This window comes from Hemiscyllium ocellatum, chromosome 7 (assembly GCF_020745735.1).
Source record: "Hemiscyllium ocellatum isolate sHemOce1 chromosome 7, sHemOce1.pat.X.cur, whole genome shotgun sequence".
NCBI classification, from domain to species: domain Eukaryota; kingdom Metazoa; phylum Chordata; class Chondrichthyes; order Orectolobiformes; family Hemiscylliidae; genus Hemiscyllium; species Hemiscyllium ocellatum.
The window spans coordinates 75,241,206-75,264,709 of NC_083407.1; the positions used below are offsets into that span (position 1 = coordinate 75,241,206).

Sequence of the window (23,504 nt, forward strand, 5' to 3'; positions counted from 1 at the left end):
TTGGTGTTTGAACATCTCCATATTCGATAATAAAAACCAACTGCTGTGAATTTTGGAAATGTTTTTAAAAAAGAACAAGCCGGAAGCACTCAGGTCTTGTAACATTTGTAGAAAGAGAAGCGTAGTTAACCTTTCAAATTGTTCACCTGACATTGTAGCTTTTGTTACAATAACAGAGAAAAGCAACTATCAGTATGTTTTTTTTTAATCTTTTAGCAGAAATATTGGAGACGTTGTTTAGACTGCAAATTATTTTTAAAATGACAAGTACTAAATGGCATGCCTTTCATTACCTAAGTTCAGTCAAGCTCATGGAATCATCAGTGGACAGTCAGTCTGAGCTGAAATTATCATTGTTATAAATAGGCACTTTACTGTAGATTTGTATCTCCCAGTTGATTCACATCTCTCTGGAAGTTACCCATTGAAAGGAAAAGTTGGTGCAGAGTATTCAGCTTGGAAAAACAATGACGCTGATTACTCCTCCACACCTAGTCATAATGCTTTCAAGGAATTGCTAGTGAAAGGTCATCAACCTGAATCATTTAATTTGAATCTTCTGTTGTCGGATATCTGTTATACTTTACTGTAGTAAATTATGTCAGGTACAATCTAGAAACATTTACACAGGGTGGATTATATTTATTTATGTTAACCAAAGAAAAAATAGTTGGAATAAAGTAGGAACACCATCTCGTGCTCACAACTTTATCAAATTAAACAAATGCTATACATAATTAATTTACACTAAAACAACTTTATAACTTGCTGATGAGATCAAATTACAGTTCGGAAATTGCAGTGATCTTGGGAAATTGCTGCAGGAGGAAATAAATGGACTAGTAGAATGAACACAGAAGCAGCAACTGCAGTTCCATGTTGAAAACAGAGAAGAACCCATCTTGACAGTGAGAATGAGAAAAGAAAACAGTGGACAGAATCTTCCTAGTCCTGATTGACAATTTTGAAAATATGACAGAATTAGAAAATGAGATGCCTGATGTCAAGAGAAAAGAGAATTTGATTTTCCACCCAAGTTTTAACAGTGAGATAAGTTTTTTTTGCTGTCCACTAAAAATGTATGTATTAGCATCTCATTATCACTTACTATCATTTCAGTAATATGCAAGTTGCCGATTTCCCAGGTAGTGGGGAGAAACAAGATAGTGACAATTCCTGCCATGTAAGACTGAGCAGGTACCTGGTGGCTGCAACTTGCTGCTTACTCCTCTGGGTCTCCACCTTGGACGGCACACCCCAACCTCTCAGTGTATGCTCCTTTGGCAGTGACTGTCTGCATCCTTTATCCAAAGATGTTGGCATTGGATGTGCATGAGCCTCAGCACATCATCATGGTGCATCTCTGACTCACTTATAATAGAGTTCACAGAATCATCAAAGTGTTACACTACAGAAGGAGGCTGTTTGGCCTGATCATGCCTGCAACCAACTTGTTATATTAGCATCATTACCTAGTATCAATCTTGGGCATACACATTAGCTTTCCAAATAATCATTTAATGCCATCTTGAATGCCTCAGTTGCTCTTTTAGCACTCACTCACTGCATTTCTACCTTGCCTTGTTTTTTTTTGTGCAATGCTGGCTCATTCAGAACTTACAGCCTTGCAGAATTTTTGTCTTGCCTTGCCTTGTGGTGTAGATACAAAGCCAAGCAGTAGTTGCTGACAATGGTCAGTCAAGAGGGTATTGCTGCATGTTCCTTAACTTCCTCAATATCACATCTGTCCCAGCAGTTATGTGGCAGGCATTCTGAATGTGTTTCAACCAAATGACCCCATCTCCATGTCTAACAAGATCAATTGACACTGCAGGAGCATATAAAAGCATGAGTAGATAAGTGAAGACATTGACTGCCCAAATGACTGGTCTTCATCTTAACAGAAAAATTGTAGAGTTTATGCAATTAAACAGCAGCAAAAATTTCAAACCTGGCAGAAAGATTTACAAAAGCTGTGATGACCCATGAGTCCATAGGAAGATGAAAATGCGCCATGTACCAAACAAGCTGCAGAGCTTGTGGAAAGACAAGTTAGTTAGGAAGGATGGAAGAACAAAGAAAGGAGTTACTGGAGGGAAGAACACCAGGGAAAATGTAAAGTAATTGATAATTCATTGCAAGTAGTAGCCACATTCAGAGGGATACAAAGTAAAATGCATTAACTGTTACTGAAGTGTTACTGAAGACAATGCTCTGGCTATACTGGAGTTGAGCAGTTGTGAAAGATTGCACTTGATGTCAACAAACCATGAGATAAAGGAGGTGACATTGAGAGTTGAAGATAAAACTCACAGCAGAAGGTTGATCACTTGAAGTTCATAGAATAACGAGGGGTATCAATAGAGTTAATAGTAGTCGTCCATTTCCTAGGGTTGGGGATTTCAAGACAAGGGAGCACATTTTTAAGGTGAGGGGAGAGAGATTTAAAAAAATACATGAGGAGCAAATCTTTTACACAGAGGGTGATTTGTGTGTGGAATGAACTTCCTGGGGAAGTGGTGCATGTGGGTACAATTACAGTGTTTAAAGGACATTTGAGTAAGTGCATGAATAAGCAAGGTTTGGAGGGGTAAGAGCCAGGAGCAGACAGTTGGGACTAGATTAGTTGGGATTATGTTCAGCATGGATTGGTTGGATCAAAATGTCTGTCTCCGTGCTGTATGACCCTATGCCTCTATAGCAACCTGGTACAACTCTGGTTTCCAACTGACCTATAACCATATTGTTGGCTGTGTTTGCTATATCTTATCAGGTCATTCTTGCTAAAAGAAGGCCAGCTACTCTTTGGATTTATTTTTCTCTTCCCAAATCTGACTCTGTTTTAATGGTAGAGGGCTGGGTACAAGATGGAAAGTCAGTCGTTCACATCAATAGCTTGAAATCAGCCAAGGCCAAGTATGCTTGTATAAAAAAGGTTTCCCATGTTGTGTATGACAAGAGAAATTCCATACCTTTATCCCAGTGAGAAACTTCATAACAATGAGTAATCAGAAGATTCCCAAGAAAAATAGCCTTGCAAGATTGTAGAGGCTTGGAGCAATGATTTTACTCTGAAATACAAGGAAGAGAAATTGTGCTAGAAGATGCCTTGTTTCAATTGTCATCATATGAGAAAGATGTATAAAAGATCTAAGTGTAAAGGTTCATCACCTAGTGAACATGCAACATTAAAACAGGGAGGAGATCATTATTTAGAAGTGTTGTTTCAGTAAGCGATCCAGGGGTGGCCTGATAAATTACAAAAGTAAACATTAATATGGTTGCTTTGGTCAATTAGAGGTGACATCTTATTGGAAGATAATGTTCTGATGGCTGGATCCAGACTTATCATACTCAAACTCAAAGTGCAGGGACAACTTCTCTTGAAGCGACAAGATGGCCATATGGAAGTGGAGAAGTGAGAGTTCAGAGGCAGATCCATTGTGTCGTGGACAGGAATCTGCAAAAACCTCAGAACAATGATATTTACATGCAAAGTATGCCAGAAGTACTTAAGCAAACAGCAGAAAATGATAGCTATTGAAGTACCACCCAAATAGTGGCATATTGTGAGAGTTGATTTATTCACACAAAGTCAAGAATAGCTTCTCATAGTGACAGACTGTTATTGAAATTTCACTTTTATCAGAAAAGTAAAAGATTTGAGAACTACAGCAATTAACTCAGCAAGTTCTGTTTGTTGTGCAAGAAATTCTGAAAAGAGCAATATGTAACACTGGGACAGTTTGCCTCCAAAGCTTATGGAATTTGTTGAACAGAAAGTGAAAGATAATAAATTACCTTTTACGTTAAACTACTGAATAAATAATGTTTACTTTAAAGAGAAATGTTACCAGAAGGCACATGGAGACTAAACGAAGGATTATGAATTGGTGAGTGGTATTTTGGCTGAGGCTGTAAGCTTAGAGAGATTGTGCCTTTTTAAAAAGTTAACTCACCAGGGTCAGATATTTAAAAAATAAAACTTCATGTTATTTATTTAAGCTTACTCACTTTGAAATTATGTCCTTCTGCAAAATCCAAAGTTAACATGCTTAATGATGTTGAAAAGGGAGACATGATGACGAGCGTTAAGATTCTTCAGTTTTATGTTGCTTTTGAACGTTCAGAAATAAACTTTGTATAAATGTTCTTGGAAAAATAATTGACAGACAAGAAACACAATATCGAGAGTATGGTGCTGGAAAAGCACAGCAGGTCAGGCAGCACCTGAGGAGCAGGAGAACCGATATTTTAGGCATAAGCCCTTCATCAGGAATGTCAGATGCGGCCTCGGATGCTGCCTGACCTGCTGTGCTTTTCCAGCACCACACTCTCAGCTCCGATCTCCAGCATCTGCAGTCCTTACGCTTGACAAGCAACATAATATACCAAACTGTAAATGATGATTTCTACCATCATCCTTTTATCAGGGGTTGGAGTGAAAGGGTACCAATAACCTGAGGGGGACATTTGCTAATGGTGTTTAGGAGGGTTTAAACTAATTCAGCAGGGGAATGGGAAACTAAATTGTAGCTCCAGTCCACAGGAGGTTGAGAGTAGTGAGGTCATAAATAAGGTTTCAAGGTTGCAAGAGGATACTGGCAGGCAGGAAGGTGCTTTCAAGTGTGTCTACTTCAATGCCAGGAGCATCAGGAATAAGGTGGGTGAACTTGCAGCGTGGTTTGGTACCTGGGATTTCAAAATTATGGCCCTTTCAGATATATTGATCGAGCAGGGGCAGGAATGGTTGTTGCAGGTTCTGGGGTAAGAACAGGGAAGGTTATAAAAGAGGGGGAGGTGAGGCATTGTTAAACAAGTACAGTACTTCAGTGGCAGAAAGCTTGATGAGGATTCATCTACTGAGGTAGTATGGGCTGAGGTTAGAAGCAGGAAAGGAGAGGTCACCTTGTTGGGAGTTTTCTAAAGGCCTCCGAAAAGTTCCAGAGATGTAGAGGAAAGGATTGCAAAGATGATTCTGGATAGGAGTGAAAATGACAGAGTAGTTTTGATGGAGAACTTTAAATTTCCAAATATTGACTGGAAATGTTATATTTCAAGTACTTTGGATGGGTCAGTTTTGTCCAATGTGTCCAGGAGGACTTCTGACACAGTATGTAGGTAGGCCAACAAGAGGTGAGGCCTGGATTTGGTACCGGGTAATGAATCTGGCTAGGTGTGAGATTTGGAGGTAGGTAAGCACTTTGGTGATAGTGATCACAATTCGGTTTAACGATGGAAAGAGATAGGTATATATGGCAGGGCAAGAGTAATAGCTGGGGGAAGGTAATTGTAATGCGATTAGGCAAGATTTAGGATGCCTAGGAAGGGGAAGGAAACTACAGGGGATGGGCACAATTGAAATATGGAGCTTATTCAAGGAACAGTTACTATGTGTCCTTGATAAGTATGTACCTGTCAAGTAGGGAGGAAGTCAAACAATGAAATTGTGGTTTAATAACGACGTTAAATCTCTTGTCAAGAGGAAGAAGAAGGCTTATGTTAGGATGAGATATCAAGGCTCAGTTAGAGTGCTTGATAGTTGCAAGTTAGCCAGGAAGGACCTAAAGCGAGAGCTAAGAAGAGCCAGGAGAAGTTGTTGGCAGATAAGATCAAGAAAAATCCTAAAGCTTTCTATAAGTATGTCAGGAATAAAAGAATGACTACAGTAAGATTAGGGCCAGTCAAGGATTGTAGTGGAAAGTTGTGAGTGGAGACCAAGGAGATAAGAGAGACACTAAATGAATATTTTTTGACAGTATTCAAACTGTAAAAGTACAATGTTGTTGAGGAGAATACTGAGATACAGGTTACTGGACTAGATGGGATTGATGTTCACAAGGAGGAGTTGTTAGTATTTCTGGAAAGTGTAATAAAAGATAAGTCCCCTTGGCCAGATGGGATTTATCCGAGGATCCTCTGGGAAGTCAGGGAGGAGACTGCACAATCTTTGGCTTGGATCTTTATGCCGTCATTGTCTACTGGAAGAGTGTCAGAAGACTGGAAGATAGCAAACGTTGTTCCCTTGTTCAAGAAGGGGAGTAGAGACAACCTTGGAAATTATAGACCTCTGAGCCTTATTTCAGTTGTGGGTGAAGTGTTGGAAAGGATTATAAGAGATAGGATTTATAATCAACTAGAAAGAAATAATTTGATTCGAGATGATCAACACAGTTTTGTGAAGGGTAGGTCATGCCTCACAAACCTTATTGAGTCCTTGAGATGGTGACCAAACATGTTGATGAGGGTAAAGCAGTTGATGTGCTCTGTATGAATTTCAGTAAAGCATTTGATAAGGTTCCCCAGAGTAGGCTATTGCACAAAATAAGGAGGCATGGGATTGAGGGTGATTTAGCAGTTTGGGTCAGAAATTGGCTTGCTGAAAGAAGAGAGAAAATGGTGGTTGATGAGAAATGTTCATCCTGGAGTTCAGTTACTAGTGGTGTACCACAAGAGTTTGTTTTGAGGCCACTGCTGTTTGTCATTTTTATAAATGACCTGGATGAGGGAATAGACGGATGGGTTAGTGAATTTGCGGATGACACTAAGGTTGGTGGAGATGTGGACAGTGCTGAACGATGTTGCAGGTTACAGAGGGACATAGATAAGCTGCAGTACTGGGTGGCAAATGGCATTTAATGCAGAAAAGTGTGAGGTGATTCACTTTGGAAGGAGTAACAGGAATACAGAGTACTGGGCTAATGGTCAGATTCTTGGTAGCGTGAATGAGCAGAGAGATATTCGTATACATGTACATCGATCCATGAAAGTTGCCACCCAAGTTTATACGGTTGTTAAGAAGAGATACGATGTGTTAGCTTTTATTGGTAGAGGGATTGAGTTTTGGAGCCATGATATCATGTTGCAGCTGTGCAAAACTCTGGTGCGGCCACACTTGGTGTATTGTGTACAGTTGTGGTTGTCACATTATAGGAAGATGTGTAAGCATTGGAAAGGATGCAGTGGAGATTTACCAGTATGTTACCTGGTATGGAGGGAAGATCTTATGAGGAAAGGCTGAGGGACTTCAGGGATGATAGATATAGAACAGGTGTCAGAGGTAGTTTCTTTACTCAGAGAGTAGTAGGGGCATGGAATACCCTGCCTGCAACAGTATTGGAGTCACCAACTTCAAGGGCATTTAAATGATCATTGGATTAAACACATGAATGAAAATGGAATAGTGTCGGTTAGATGGGTTTCAAATTGGTTTCACAGGTCGGTGTAGCATTGAGGGCTAAAGGGCCTGTACTGCACTGTATTGTTCCATGTTCTATGTTCTATATATTCAGAACTGATCTCAAGTAGGCTTCTCTGAAATTCTGTCTTTCAAAGGGAACAAAATTGTGTGATGCACTCACTTCTGAGTGCATCAGTGACAGCATCAGTGCCCAAGCTGTAAAGGATTAAAATTGTCTCTAATTGATTTCTAGGAGAAAGTGAGGACTGCAAATGCTGGAGATCAGAGCTGAAAATATGTTGCTGGAAAAGCGCAGCAGGTCAGGCAGCATCCATTTGAGCAGGAGAATCAACGTTTCGGGCATGAGCCCTTCTTCAGGAATCTTCGAAACATCGATTCTCCTGCTCCTTGGATGCTGCCTGACCTGCTGCGCTTTTCCAGCAACACATTTTCAGCTCTAATTAATTTCTGCCACATTCAATCAATGGTCAAAAAGGTGGAACTATCACTGTCTGGGCAATGCAGCTCTTTGTTCAGCACCTCATCCAACACCATCAATATTGACTCCCTTCGCCAAATAAGCAGTGGCAGTAATGGTTACCATCTCCAGATGAACTGCAGGAATTCATCAAGGCTCCTTTGACAGCACCTTCCAAATCCATGATTGCTACTACTGAGAACAACAAGAGCAACAAATACATGAAAACATCACCACCTACGAATTTCTCTCCAAGCCATATATTACTCAGATTTACAAATATACAGTTCATTGTAGCTTGGAAAGTAATCTTGAAATTCCTACTTAACAACAGTGTGAGTAGCCCTTCACCTCCAAGAACTGCAGCGGCACCAGACATCAGCTCACTACCACATTTTCTAGGACAATTTCAGATGGGCAATAAATGCTGGCCCAGCTAGCAACACCCACATCCTGTGAATAAATGAACAAAATGGTGATAAGGTGGTCACTGAAGTGGGAATGATTTATTCAATGCAGCCCATGAATTTGTAGCACACAAATATAATCCAAACTTTATAATTTTACTGTTCATCTAATTTAAAGTTTTTTTTGTCATTCTAAGCAGGATAAGTGTAAAACAGCAAAGAAAAACATTAATTCTGATTGTCACTGGCAGTTGTAGATGGAGTATTTAGCCTTCAGATGTGACTATATGCTGAATTATACATCTAACATTTGCAGTTACATCAATCAATAGGCATTTGTTAATTTAAGAAAAACAGTTTAGCCCCAGAGGTCTTTGGTTCAGGATCTTGATTTTGCTTGAATGCTTGATATAAGATTAGTTAAAGATTATAGAGCTCTGATGAAGTAGTCATAAAATACTTTTGGCACCAGTAAATTGATTTCTGTTTTCATTCAAAAATCTTAATGTGCAAATTCAATCTTGTATTTCTGAAAACTCTTTTGTGCTAAGTAACATGGTTACTTGACATTTTCAATACATTTATAAATATTGATGCAAATTATACCCAATGTTTTACCATCTATAACTGAAAGTGTCAATTCAAAGTGTACTACTTCAGACTAAATCATTCAGCATTTTTTTTGTGCACTCAGTTTATAGAGGGACCACCATCATGCTAATGAGAGTGAGTAGTTATTCTTAAATTCAAGTGACATATATGAATGGCCCAGATATGCCAGCAAGGCTGGTGGAAGCAATATGAATGTTACTGTTGAGCATGTCAGTCTTGTCATTGCTAACCTTCTGCATTTCTAATGAGAATACACTACAACAAACATGGTAGTGAATCTCATTAGCAAATATAATGACCAGTGCATTGATCTCGGTGGTAATGGGGCAATTTCTGGACATGTCACCACAATCTTGGTGAGGAGTTTAAACACTTCCAGCTATATTTTTAACTTTTGGAAGATCTATCTCCATCAAATAATTAATATAGATCTGTCAATAAAATGAGCTAGTACAATGAAGTTAAATAATATTTATCCTTCATTTCAATGATACAGTCTGACTGGATGGATTCTTCAATTGACTGACAAAGTTCACAAACTTTACTGCAACATGTAGGGACAGCTTGTATTTATCTATTTACCTGATATTAAATACTTTTGTTAGGAAATTAATGGATCATTATCATGAGTGTTTTCTAAGATTGTCCTCAGAGAAGTTTGAACTGATCTTTTGATTGGAATTCATGCTATGTTTGTTATTTTAATAAAATATTTGAACAATTAACCTCTCCAATTGGATTTATTAGCTTTGCGAGGGGGAAGGTGGATTTTCCTGTCCCCGACTGCTGAGAAATTGATTTAATTCCTACAAAAAGATCATAAGAAGAGCCAAACTTAATTGCTATTTTTCTAAGACTGCTGACAAATATCAATTGATCTACTATGCAAATAATATTGCTTTCACATTTTTAAATTAAAACTCTTATTATCAACTTAGTGCTCAAAGAATTCATATAAAATCCATGTAATGGACAGTTGATAAAGGTGGTAGTGTAAATATGTGAAGCTGGTCTCAATACCTCTAATATAGTCTGAAATAAAAGTGCTTATAAAATTACTTCACATTCATGACTATAGGATGACACCTTCCACCAAACATTAATCAAATGTTCATAAAGGCATAATTTGTTGTCAAGTTATGTTGAATCAGAATTGTGCATTGATGATAATTGTTGCAGCTGGAGTTCTTCTGATAGTTAAGGTGAAATTATTCATCCAGACTGATTTGACTTTTAGTTCCTGGTTCTCATACAGATCATTGAGCAACGGATCATGCTGCTACAATGCCACTTTCACCATCAAGTCTCAGTGGCAACAGCATGAATTGGCTTAAATGCAGGTAAATTGTGATTGCTGGATTTTAAGGGGTTCAGGCAAAAGAACTGTAGTATTACATAAAATATCAACACAAAGTGTGAGATTTTCCCATGCTGGACTAAATTGTCAAGCAGTTTTTCAAAATTGTAGGTGGGACCAAATTTATGGGATTTCTACCCCTATTTCAAGTACTGGTAGTTCTCACTGCTGTGAGTAAAGGGGTGGGTTGGGAGTCTGAATGCTGTTGTCCAGACATTCCTGGCAACATTGCAGAGCTGGACATTTGAGACCATCCACAATTTTGTTTTAGAGTCGAACCGGTTCTGAAAGGCATTATGAGTAATACCTGCTCAGAGGTGCCTGGTTAGGATGAGCCCTGGTTAGGAGGAAGAAGCTATATGAAAAAACAAATAAATAAGGTGTTGCTGGTTCCAGATGTCATAATGAAATGATGTAACACTAATGTTTTTTTCATAGAATCCCTATAGCGTGGAAGCCGGCCATTCAGACCATTGATTCTCCATTGACCCTCTGAACAACATCCCACTCAAACCTACCCCTGTAAGCCTACACTTCCCATGACTAATGCACCTGGTCCCTGAACACCATGGGCAATTCAGCATGGCTAATCCACCTAACCTGCACATTTTTGGACTGTGGGAGGAAACCCATACAGACACAAGGAGAATGTGCAAACTTCACACGGACAGATGCCTGAGGATGAAATTGAACCCAGGGCACAATTTTTTTAATGGAGTAGGAGAATCAAGACCATTCCTGATGAAGAGCTTATGCTTGAAACATTGACTCTCCAACTCCTCGGATGCTGCCTGACTGGCTGTTTTGACCACATGTTTTGGCTCTGATCTCCAGCATCTGCTGTCCTCACTTTCTCCCCGTAATATTTTAATGCAATGAGAGTTCATGTGGCTTCCTTTTGAAGTTTGGTGACCATAGAGATGTACAGCATGGAAACAGACCCTTCAGTCCAACCCATCCATATCCCAACCCAATCTAGTCCCACCTGCCAGCACCTGGCCCATATCCCTCCAAACCTTCCTATTCATATAACCATCCAAATGCGTCTGAAATGTTGCAATTGTACCAGCCTCCATCACTTCCTCTGGCAGCTCATTCCATACATGTATCACCCTCTGTGTGAAAAAGTTGCCCCTTAGGTCTCTTTTATATCTTTCCCCTCTCACCCTTAACCTATTCCCTCTAGCTCTGGACTCCCCGACTCCAGGGAAAAGACTTTGCCCATTTAATAAAAAAATGTGTTTCTAAGTTGTTGCTTCTGAGAGCTGCCAAGCTGCTGAGGGAATGAACAACATTGTGAAAGTGAATGGTCTACTAGCAAAACAGATTCAGTGCACCTAGGGGTTATGATATTATCCAGCTGAAGGCCATGAGTTCAACTCACATCTTGGCAAGTTGTTGGAACTGAATTCAAGAAAACCTTTAATTTTTCGCCTGGCATCAGGAAAATGACCCGCTTGTACTCTGCTGGTTAGACAACACCTTGATTTTAAAATTTCTTAAACTTGTTTTTAACTCCCACTATGGTCCTACACTTGCATAGGGATGTTATGCTTTTTGCTGCAAAGCTCAGTTAGGCTGCGCCTAGAGTACTGAATGCAATTCCAGTTACAATATGACAAAAAGGATGGGGGCATTGGAGAGGGTGTAGAGAAGATTGGCAATGATAGTGTGAGAAATGCATGGATATGCTGATTAGGCACGGATTGATGGGCTGGGTTTCTTCTTTTGAAAAGAAGAGTGCTGAGAGATGACCCAATAGAGGTTGCTAACTTTGTGAAAGGTACTGATACGAAGTGGATAAAAAGAGAATGTTTCCTCAAATGGAGAAGAACTTAACTGGAAACCATCAATATAAGATAGTCACCAAGAAATCCGAAAAGCATTTCAGGAGAAACTTCTTTACCCTAATTATGGTTAAAATGTGAAACTTGTCACTATAGAAAGTGCATGAAATGAACATAATGAATGTGAAGATAGTCAACCATATAAGTGAAAAGGGAAATGAGGGTGAGGGTGATGCATTTAGATATGTAAAGTTGACAGGAAGTTAAAATGGAGCATAAACACTGACAGTTGATTGGTTGGTTTGAATGGCGCATACTATACTATATATCCTTTGTAATCCTATGTTTCTGTATAATTTCCTTTACTCCCACAGACCTGAGATATTTGTGTTGCTCTGATTTTGATCACTCAATTTTTAATCACTCCTCCATTGGAACCAATGCTTTTAGCTGCCTGTTGCCTAAGCTCTGGAATTCTCTCCCTAAATCTTTCCTCCCCTCTGTCTGGGAAACAATCCATTCCAAATCTCCTTAAATTTACCATTTTGACCAAGCATTTAATCATCGGTTCTAATAGCTCCTATATGATGTGGTGTCAAATAGTCTTTTATAATATCCTGAGAAGTACCTTTTATTATATTGAAGGTGCTACATAAATGTGCCTTGTTGCTTTGGTTGCTCACCACTTTGTAGCCTGGCCAAGTATTTACAATTCTACTCAACCTCACTGCTCAGGATGGTAACTAAGCATGAAAATATAGGGTCACAAACAGCAAGTTGTACCTTAATTTGCCTGGTGGATCGTGAGGAGTAATGAGCCCCACAAGAACATTTTAGGAATTCCTCTAAAAATTCCCCGCCTTTTCCAATCATGAAGTCGTCTGAAAATTCTTTCCCTCGATTTAATGAAGTGCTGGGGACTATTATGTGAGTCCTTACCACTGATCTTTTGCTTGCCAACATCTGCTGCTGTACAAAAGCCAGCTGCCTCTTCCTATCAATTTTAGGCAGTTGACCTGGTCATACAGAAAAGGCCTAGGAGTTAAAATTGTAGGGCCTCATCTGTCAAGGTCAACATGACTTGTTAGCCAACTTAGCCCTTAGCTGTCTGATTCCGGAATTGAGTAAAATCAAAATTTAAGCCATAGCTCCTTCACGATCAATTCTTTAACATTATGTATCACTGAAATAAATTATTTTAGAAGGGTTCAAAAATGAAAACACTACAAAATGAGAGGTTACTGTATCCCAAAAAAAGTGTTTGATAATGTTGTTTTTTCTGGTTTGATAAAGTGCACTTATGCATCTCATTTTACTGAAGTCAAAATGAAGTTTGCAAAATGTAAATCAATAAACTTTTAGTGTTGATTAAGAGTTTTTTATTGACTCGTAATGTGGCTATAACAAGAATGAGGACAGAGGAATGGTGCTACATCAGAGACAGCTTGCGGCAGTGAATGAGTTAAACTTTGAGCCTGTATGTTAGTCCTAATGAGAGACTGAGCAACTGGACTTTTGGCAGTTAATCCCATTTCTTACATACTGTTTCCTGAAAGTTTCTCACTTACAGCTCCATAATCCATACTTGTGGGAATATGGCTGCCACAGAAATAACTTTCATGCATTCATCATCTGTTCCAGAAGGTTTCCAATCCCCAGATTTACCTACCCTCAATACCTTACTATGTGTAGCTGATAATCATCAAGACCTGACTGTCATGGTCATGTGCAGGAATAGCAGGATATGTGGAATATTTCAGGTTATATCTTAAGCTTGACAATAGGCCATTAGAGATTCCAACAACAGAAGGAGGTATAAAAAAAATTTTTCTCTCTTCCAGCAAACCACTTTCCACTAAAAAAATCACTAGGGAACCATACACCTTTTGTCTGCTAAATGTATACCATTGTAACGTTAGAAATACCAATTGCTCAAAGTTAAAGAGACACATTCACAGTCTAGTTCCAATGGTTTGAACAAACTTTTAAAGTAAGATTTGGTAGCTGTATGTATGTAAATGTTTATGTTGTTGTGTTGTCAGTTCTTCTGCACATGCTTTACTACTTGATCACAAACACAAGAATTTTCTCCTGAATTATCACATCTAAGTTTCAAGTGAGTGCCAAATCTGCCTCTCTGCCATTTGGCTTATTTTAGTCTACTGTTGCAACTGTAGGATTAATTTATTAAAATGCACTCCCCCTTGGTAGCATGGTCATTATGTTTCACTAATGACAAAAAATAAAAGATAAGCCAAGAATAAAAAGACTTGTTACAATAAGGGACATTTCCTGATAACAAAATTATGCACCCTGCGTACCCAATCATTTGGTACGCAATAGGTACAAGAATGGTCAGTACATGAGTGTTGGAGTAAATTACTACAGATGCCGGAATCTGTGCTGAAAACACCAAATGCTAGAGATCGCCGCTAGTCAGGCAGCATCCATTGACAGAGAGCAAGCTAACATTTTGAAGTCTAGATGACCCTTCATCAGAGGAGTTGGAAGGTCATGTTGTGGCTGTTCAGGACGTTGGCTAGGCCACTATTGTGCTCAGTTCTGGTCTCACTGCTATAGGAAAAATGTTGTGAAACTTGAAATGGTTCAGAAATGATTTACAAGGATGTTGCCTGAGTTAGAGAGTTTGAGCTATGGGGAGTGGTTGAATAAGCTGGGGCTGTTTTCCCCAGAGTGTCGGAGGCTGAGGGATGATCTTATAAATGTTCATAAAATCATGAAGGGCATGGATAGGATGAATAGTCAAGGTCTTTTCCCCAGCATTGGGGAGTCCAATACTAAAGGGCACAGTTTAAGGTGAGATGGGAAAGATTTAAAAAAGACTTAAGGGACAACATTTTCACACAGAGTGGTTCGTGTATGGAATGAGCTGCCAGAGGAAGTGTGGAATCTGGTACAATTACAACATTTAAAAGGCATCTAAGTGGGAATATAGTTAGGAAGGTTTTAGAGGGATATGGGCCAGATGCTGACAAATGGGACCAGAACAATTTAGGATATCTGGTCAGCATGGACGAATTAGACCGAGGGGTCTTGTTTCCGTGCTGTATATCTCTATAACTCTATCCACTGTGCACAGAATTTGAGATATTAACACAAAAAAAAATTGAATGTCTTTAAAATTTGAATGAAACAATTGAGAATATCCATTCACATTCTACAAAGGAAACTTGATTATCCGAATGAGATGGGCAGGCATTATTTTGTTCCGATAATTGATTATTCAGTTAACTGATTTCCTCTGGGGCTCAGGGTTTTCTGTGAAGTCTGCTCCCTTTTCAGGAGACTAGGCAGCAGCACACCATGTTCGAGCTCCCATCCCCATTCCCCACCCGCTCCCAACCCCATCTGCCCCCACCCTGCCCGCCCAACTCAGTTTGCTCCCACCCTGCCCCATCTGCCCCCTCCCCAACCCCATCCAACACCGCCTCCTGCCTGCCCACAACCCAATCTGCTCCTTTAAACCCCCAATTCCGCCCATCCCCCAGTCCCTTCTGCGCCCACCCCATCTACCGTCACCCCTGTCCGCTCCCCAACCCCGTCCAACACCTCCCCCCTCATTTGGAGACAGTGCCTGGACTGTCCAGGATTGCTCTTGGCAGCATTTCAGTGAGCCAAGTTTGTTTTTAATCATTGTACCTGAAAACAAAAGATGCAATCAGGTTGAAACAGCTCTGTGACATAATGTTTCTATCAGGACCTTGAGATTTCCTTTGGATAATTCGAAATTTGGATAATTGATATTCAGATAATCAAGGTTCCTCTGTGCTTAGAAAAAGTTGTTCTGTTTTGAAACTCATAAAGTGCCATTCAATCACACAGCTATTGATACCTTAATGAAAATAAAACTTCTCAGGTCATCATAAATTTGTCAAACTATACAAAATCTCTTTAAAATGCCGGGATAACACATTAAAATCAGATTATATTTATGGTGATTTTGCTACTTTTTTGACAAAGCTGATGTATAACACCATTTTTGTAATAAATTCAATACTGCAAGTTGCTCCCATACTCTAAAGGATTTTTCTTCGCAGTTTGTGCTTTTTCTGATGCCTAAGGAAAGATAATGATTAAAAAGCAAAATAAAAAATGTGAAGATTATCAAAATAAGGTACTTTTATATTAAATGGCAATGATCTCATGACCAGCTTTCCATCAGTATTATTACAAGTTAATACACAAGCCTTTATTCATCTGTCATGTAACTGTCCTAGTTCCACAAAGCATTATGGGATTGTTTCAACTGTTCTATGATCATAAGTGACACAGGGCAGCTGTGGTGCTAACAAGAAGGGTTTTTCAAGGTTAATACTGCATTCCATACATGGTTCTTATTTCTGTTTTGCCTTTCAAACTTCTGGGAAATGCAATTGTTCAAAAACATTTCACAAAACATTTAATAAACACAAAGTAGAACATTTTAGCTATAGTGCAGAGATAATGTTTAATCTGGATTATGTTAATAGAAAAGTAATACTTGCGTTTGCATGATATGCAATGAATCAGAATGAAAAAACAGTAAGTATTGAATGAGCTGCAATGCCCCAGAAAGCGAAACAGTAATTCAGCAAGAAAAACTGAAGAGCTCATTGGCTTCGAATTTCTGTGGAAATAATTCCCTGAGCTGTTGGATGAATCGAGATCAATTCTAATTAAAATCAGATAAAAGCATTGTTCAGTGATTTTTGTTAGACAGGTAAAAGGACATTGCATTAATGATCAGTTGTTACTACATTGCTTCCAGCATAAAAAAAATCAGCTATTATCCAATGAAAATAGTTTAAAGCACTTTATCTAGTGTGGGTAAGAACATGTAGTTTCCATTTTCTAACTGTGTTCTATATCATAATTTGGGAATAATACAAAATGACACTTAAAAATCTGATAAACATGATAGTTCTAAAAGCTAATCAGCATGATGGCTCAATGGTTAGCACTGCTGCCTCACAGTACAAGGGTCCCGGGTTCAATCCAGCCTTGGTTGACTGTCTATGTGGAGTTCGCACATTCTCCCTGTACCTGCGTGGGTTTCCTCCCACAGCTGAAATCATGGAATATCAGTGTCATTGGCAAAGTCGCAATTTGTTATGCATCCTTAGTTGCTTTTAAACTGAATGGTTTGCTCAGACATTTCCAGAGGAGGCTTCAGAGTCAAACACATTGCTAAAGTTACATTTATGCCAAACCAGATAGGGATGGCAGATTTCTTTTCTTAAAGATATTAGTGAACCAGAGGAGGTTTTTTTTAATGTCAACCAGTGTTAGTTTCATGGCCACTGTTACCGAGAATAACTTTCAATTTTGGAGTAGGACTCCCAGTAATTAATCTGAATATTACATGGTCACCTGAATAGGACTATCCAGTAGGGTAAATATCTGATTGGATTGAATGATATAGGAAAAGAAGATCTCAGTATTGAATATTAAAATAGAATGCCAACAGTGTGGAAACAGGCCATTCAGCCCAACAAGTCCATGCCAACTTGCCTCTCACTCAGACTCACCCCATCCCTGTAATTCTGCATATCCCAAGGCAAATCCACCTAATTTACACACCCCAGGACACCATGAACAACCCACCTAACCTGCATACCTTTGGAAAGTGGGAAGAATCCCATGCAGATGTGGGGAGAATGTGCAACCACCACACAGCCAGTCACCCAAGGCTGGAATTGATCCTAGGTTCCTGGTGCTATGAGGCAACAGTGCTATACATTGAGCCATTGTGCAGCCCAATATTCTTGGAATATTGCAATCAAATCTAGAGCTCGATAAACCTATACAAACCAAAAGTGCTTCATTATTATCTGCAGTGAGTACACAATTAGAATTAAAACCAATTTGAAAAAAAACAAAGAATAAATAAATGGGAAGGCAGAAAGAGGAGCAAAATTGACAAAATATTTGAGCAATTTAAAAAGTGAACAATGGAGTGAGAAAGATTAAATCAGAATGACAAAGGGGTAAGGTGTGTAAGACTGCCAAATGGAGGCAAATTACACCAAATTATTCTGAATAAAATTAATGAATCACAATGAAAGATGTACAAAAGTATGATGTAGTTAACAGAGGCAGAGTTTGAGTTTAAGCTGGATTAGGACTAAATATTCTTAAACACAAAACATTTAGGCGAAATAAGGTAGAAAAAAAATGTCTTACTACATTATCCAAAGTTCCATTAGAGTATTTGAATGTAAAAGTCAAATAGATGGTGAACATTGATTTGATTGTTCTTAAAGAATAAAAAAGGACAATAATTTTTTGGGAGTTTATCATAGACTGACAAATAGGGAAAGGAGAAAATGTTTTACATAAATTGAACAAAAGGTACAAACAACAGGTCAGTAATAATGAGTGACTTTAATTATTTATAGATTTGGTTAAAAGTAAAAAGGTTATACAACAAATCTAATACTGCTTTTAGTTTTGGGAATTAATATTTAACAAACAGATAATGAAATGAAAAAGCAATAACTAGGAAGCAGTGACCATAACATTATTAGTTTCAGTATAAATCAGTCCATGATAATCAAATGTAAAAGACATTTTCAATAAACCAATTGTGAAATCAATACAGATAAATTAAAACTAAAATTTAACAGGTAAATTAGAGAATACTTGAATCTTTCAAACAGCAGTAGAAAGAAGTGCTTATGACTGAACCATTGACTCTCCTGCTCCTTGGATGTTGCCTGATCCGCTGTGAGCTTTGTCAGCACCACACTTTTCGACTCTTTCACACAGCAGTCAATTTGGATATTGTCAAGACACACAGAAGTAACACATATTTATTGTATAACAAAATAAAAGAAGATTTAGAAGATGCAGATGAAAAATCCAGGAGTAATATGCAAAAAAAAACCAAACTGCATAGAAAATAGAAGGAAAGTGAAAAAGTAAAAAGTGTGAGAATAGAAGCATTGAGACAACAAAAGAGAAATAAGAGAGGATTTAGAGATGCATATGAAGGAGTGGTGGAAATTTTAAATGAAGAGTTTACTTTTTTTGTTTTTAATGTAGAATGATAAAGTGAATGAAGGAAATGGGGCAATTAGATTAACTGACTAGATGTGAAGGAAGTAGAGAAATACTGATGAAATCAATGTAGAAAAAGTGCTAGGTCTTAATGTAACAAATGCAGAAGATTCAACTTTTAAACTAGACAATTACTGCAAGCTCAATGGCAAAGATGGGTGAATAACTGCCTAACCACAATTATAGATAGTGTTTGGAAACACCCAATTAAAGTATGCTATGCTTTCAAATACTGTAAGAAACAAGCTATATCTGATTGTTCAAAGACCAGAATTGCTTGATTGTCCACACCCATCTCAGACCATTGTAATTCTGTGGTTCTGAAACTTAATTGCATGAACATAAAGATGAAACAACTTACCTAAGACTCCATTTTAAGTTTATGGATGATCAACATTTTGACAGGGTCCAGTATGACCATTCTAACATATGTCTTAAAATCAATTTATTTTTCTTCCTCATATTGTCAAAGTTTTGAAAAAATGGAAAGGACAAATGAACTATTTGTTAAAATATGGCTAGAACTGCTTGATTTTTATTCACTTCTTCTTAAGTCAGGTTTTATCCTGATTCTTGAGCACAATACAGAGAAGTGGTTGAGACTTAAAATATGCAAGTCAGACCCTGTGAAAATACAAGTGCATGAGCATTACCTGACCTATCTATTGAATATTAGTTAATACTGAGACTCAATAAAAATGTCGTGGATATGTTTCAGATAAGTTGCATGGTTATGGGTGGCATTGTGGCATTTGGATGGCATGGTGGCTCAGTGGTTAGCACTGCTGCCTCACAGAGTCCCAGGTTCAATTCCAGCCTTGGGCGACTGTCTTTGTGGCGTTTGCACATTCTCCCTGTGTCTGTGTGGGTTTCCTGCCACATTCCTAGGATGTGCAAATCAGGTGAATTGGCAATGCTAAATTGTCAATAGTTGTTAGGTGCATTTGTCAGAGAGTGGGTGGGTTACTCTTCGGAGGGTCGGTGTGGACTTGTTGAGCCGAAGGGCCTGTTTCCACACTGTAGGTAATCTAATCTAAATTTAGCCTTGATTTGTTATGGATTATTGTGAATACAATGTCTCGCTGGCTCTGTGCCACATTGACACACCAATTTTGAGCTTGAAATTACTTATATTTACTTAATGAGAAAATTTTAATGACAATAGAATTTACATACAAGGTGACAGCATGTTGAAAGCCAAGGGATACAGAATTATTAAATGTTCAGCAAAGGAGTATGAGATTTTGAAATATTTTGAAATGCAATATCCTTTGGAATAACAAATTCTTTGATTTTTTCACAGGACTACGCTGAAAAAGAAAAAGCAATAACAAAGGCCTTGGAGGATCTGAAGGCCAACTTCTACTGTGAATTGTGTGACAAACAATATTACAAACATCAAGAGTTTGATAACCATATAAATTCCTATGATCATGCTCACAAGCAGGTATGGTAACAGTCCTGGTATTGTGATAACTGATATAACTAAGTATTGGAACAGATATATTTAACACATTCATGACTGAAAGTGCTACAAATGGGATTTTTGTTGTAACTCCTGATTCAGTGAATAATGACATGTAATTCTTACATGAGTTAGTTATCGTGGATGCAGAATATGAACTTCGAGTAAAAAGTGAGGTCTGCAGATGCTGGAGATCAGAGCTGAAAATGTGTTGCTGGTTAAAGCGCAGCAGGTCAGGCAGCATCCAAGGAACAGGAAATTCGACATTTCGGGCACAAGCCCTTCATCAGACAGTTGAATACGTATTCACAAGCCCTGCTCATGCAGAATATGAAGACTAGCATCGAAGTGGCATTGAATTAATAATCTCGGTTTCTTTAAGTTAAATATGTATTTTCTGTGCTTGCTTTTTGACAGTACGCTTTAACAGAAAGTTTCTATGCTATTTCTTTTAGTCTGGACAGCAGCATGGTGACTAACTTATGGGCATACTTATGTTTTCATTTGTACAATTAAAATAAAAGAGCCAACAGAACTTAACCATGGATTTATATCAGAAACCACCTAAAGTATACAGTCTCACAACATCAGTCTGAAATATCATGTCATGAATCATCAGCTGGGAACTTGAGGTGGACCAATACCCTTCTGGAACCTTGAACAACTTTACTTTCACTGCATTTAATTTTAATAGAAAAGAGACAGTTGAATACGTATTCACCAACATTAAATATTCTTTATTGTAGTCTGAACATATCCAGGCACAACTGCAGTTGATATTATAATTCAGATTTACCAACTGAACATTGGACTCGGTGGATACCCATCTGAAACTATTTTCAGCATTAGTACGTAATGACAAATTTAGTGACACTCGCACCTAAACAAGGAACAAGAGTAAATCTTTCAGCTATTTTAGCTTGCTCCACCATTGATTGTAACCTCCGATCAGCATTACCAATTGTCCCCAATAATCCTTTGCTTAACAAAAATCAATCTACCTCTGTGTTGAAAGTATTCAAAGACTCTGCTTCTGCTATCTTTTCAGGAAGAGAGTTTAAAAGACGCAAGTCTTCTGACAGAGAGAAAAAAAAATCATCTTGCCTTTATGTTAAATGATTTCTAAAGAGTGACCATTAGTTCTAAATTGTCTTGTAAGAGGAAACAGCCTCACCACATCTACTCTGTCAAGCCCTCTCAGGATCTTATATGTTTAAATCAAGTCATCTCATACTCTTCTAATCTCCAGCAAATGCAAAGCTAGCTCATCCAACCTTTGCTCAAAACAACCCTCTCGTTCCAGGTATTAGTCTGTTCAACCTCTGAACTGCTTCCAATGCATTTATATCCTTCCTTAAATAAAGTGACCAAGACTGTGTACAGAATCTCAGATGTGGTCTCACTAATGCCTTGTGTAACTGAAAAATAACTTCCCTATGTTGCTATACAATTCCCTCACAATAAATAATACATTTTATTAGTTATCCCAATTACTTGCTAAAACTGTATATCAACATTTTGCGATTCACACACTAGAGCCCCCAGACTCCTTTACATTGGAAAGCTCTGCAACCTCTCATCGTTTAGATAATTTGCTTCTCTTATATTCTTGTGCCAGAATGGACAATTTTTCATTTTTCCAATTATACCCCATTTGTCACATCTTTTCTCACTCATTCAACCTTCTTAACTCTTCTTCACAACTTACTTTCAAACTAATCTAGCAATTTTGGCAAGATACCTTTTGTCCCTTCACCAATTTTATGAATATAAATGTAAACAGCTGCAGTCTTGATACCAATTCTTGTCACACCTCACTCCTTACATTGACAATCTGGAAAAAACCATTTACGTCTACACTCTGTGTTTTCAGTTAGCCTGCCTCATAGCTATCTATACAACTGCCGCCGTGACATTAACCGCCTCAATCTCTCCACCCCTCTCACCCACTCCAACCTCTCACCCTCGGAACGTGCAGCCCTCCACTCCCTCCGTTCCAATCCCAACCTCACTATCAAACCGGCAGACAAGGGAGGCGCGGAGTAGTTTGGCGCACCGACCTTTACACCGCTGAGGCTGAACGCCAGCTTGCGGACACCTCCTCCTACTGCCCCTTGACCATGACCCCACCTCCCACCACCAAACCATCATCTCCCAGACCATCCATAACCTCATCACCTCAGGGGATCTCCCATCCACCGCCTCCAACCTTATAGTTCTACAACCCCGCACCGCCCGTTTCTACCTCCTGCCCAAAATCCACAAACCTGACTGCCCCAGCCGACCCATTGTCTCAGCCTGCTCCTGCCCCACCGAACTCATCTCTGCGTACCTTGACACGGTCCTGTCCTCCCCACCTACGTTCGGGACACCACCCACGCCCTCCACCTCCTCCATGATTTTCGCTTCCCCGGTCCTCATCGCCTTATCTTCACCATGGACATCCAGTCCCTATACACCTCCATCCCCCATCACAAAGGACTCAAAGCCCTCCACTTCTTCCTTTCCCGCCGTACCAACCAGTACCCTTCCACTGACACCCTCCTTCGACTGACTGAACTGGTCCTCACCCTGAACAACTTCTCTTTCCAATCTTCCCACTTCCTCCAAACCAAAGGAGTAGCCATGGGTACCCGCATGGGCCCCAGCTATGCCTGCCGCTTCGTAGGATATGTGGAACAGTCCATCTTCCGCAGCTATAGTGGCACCACCTCCCACCTTTTCCTCCGCTACATCGATGACTGTATCGGTGCTGCCTCGTGCTCCCATGAGGAGGTTGAACAGTTCATCCACTTTACCAACACCTTCCACCCCGACCTCAAATTCACCTGGACCGTCTCAGACTCCTCCCTCCCCTTCCTAGACCTTTCCATTTCTATCTCGGGCGACCGAATCAACACGGACATTTACTATAAACCGACTGACTCCCACAGCTACATAGACTACACCTCCTTCCACCCTGCTCCCTGTAAAAACGCCATCCCATATTCCCAATTCCTTCGTCTCCACCGCATCTGCTCCCAGGAGGACCAGTTCTAATACCTTACAACCCAGATGGCTTCCTTCTTCTAAGACTGCAATTTCCCCCACAACATGATCGATGATGCCCTCCACCGCATCTCCTCCACTTCCTGCTCCTCTGCCATTGAGCCCCGCCCC

General features: G+C 39.2%; 1 protein-coding gene across 1 annotated transcript in view; it reads left to right on the top strand.

Annotated features, from left to right (window-relative positions):
* The window catches only part of znf804a (zinc finger protein 804A), a 352,992-nt gene that overhangs the window by 236,604 nt on the left and 92,884 nt on the right, over positions 1 to 23,504 (top strand). The window contains exon 2 of the mRNA XM_060828122.1: positions 20,184 to 20,327. Within this exon, the coding sequence (XP_060684105.1) occupies positions 20,184 to 20,327 (144 nt within the window). The remainder of the gene's footprint in view (positions 1 to 20,183; positions 20,328 to 23,504) is intronic.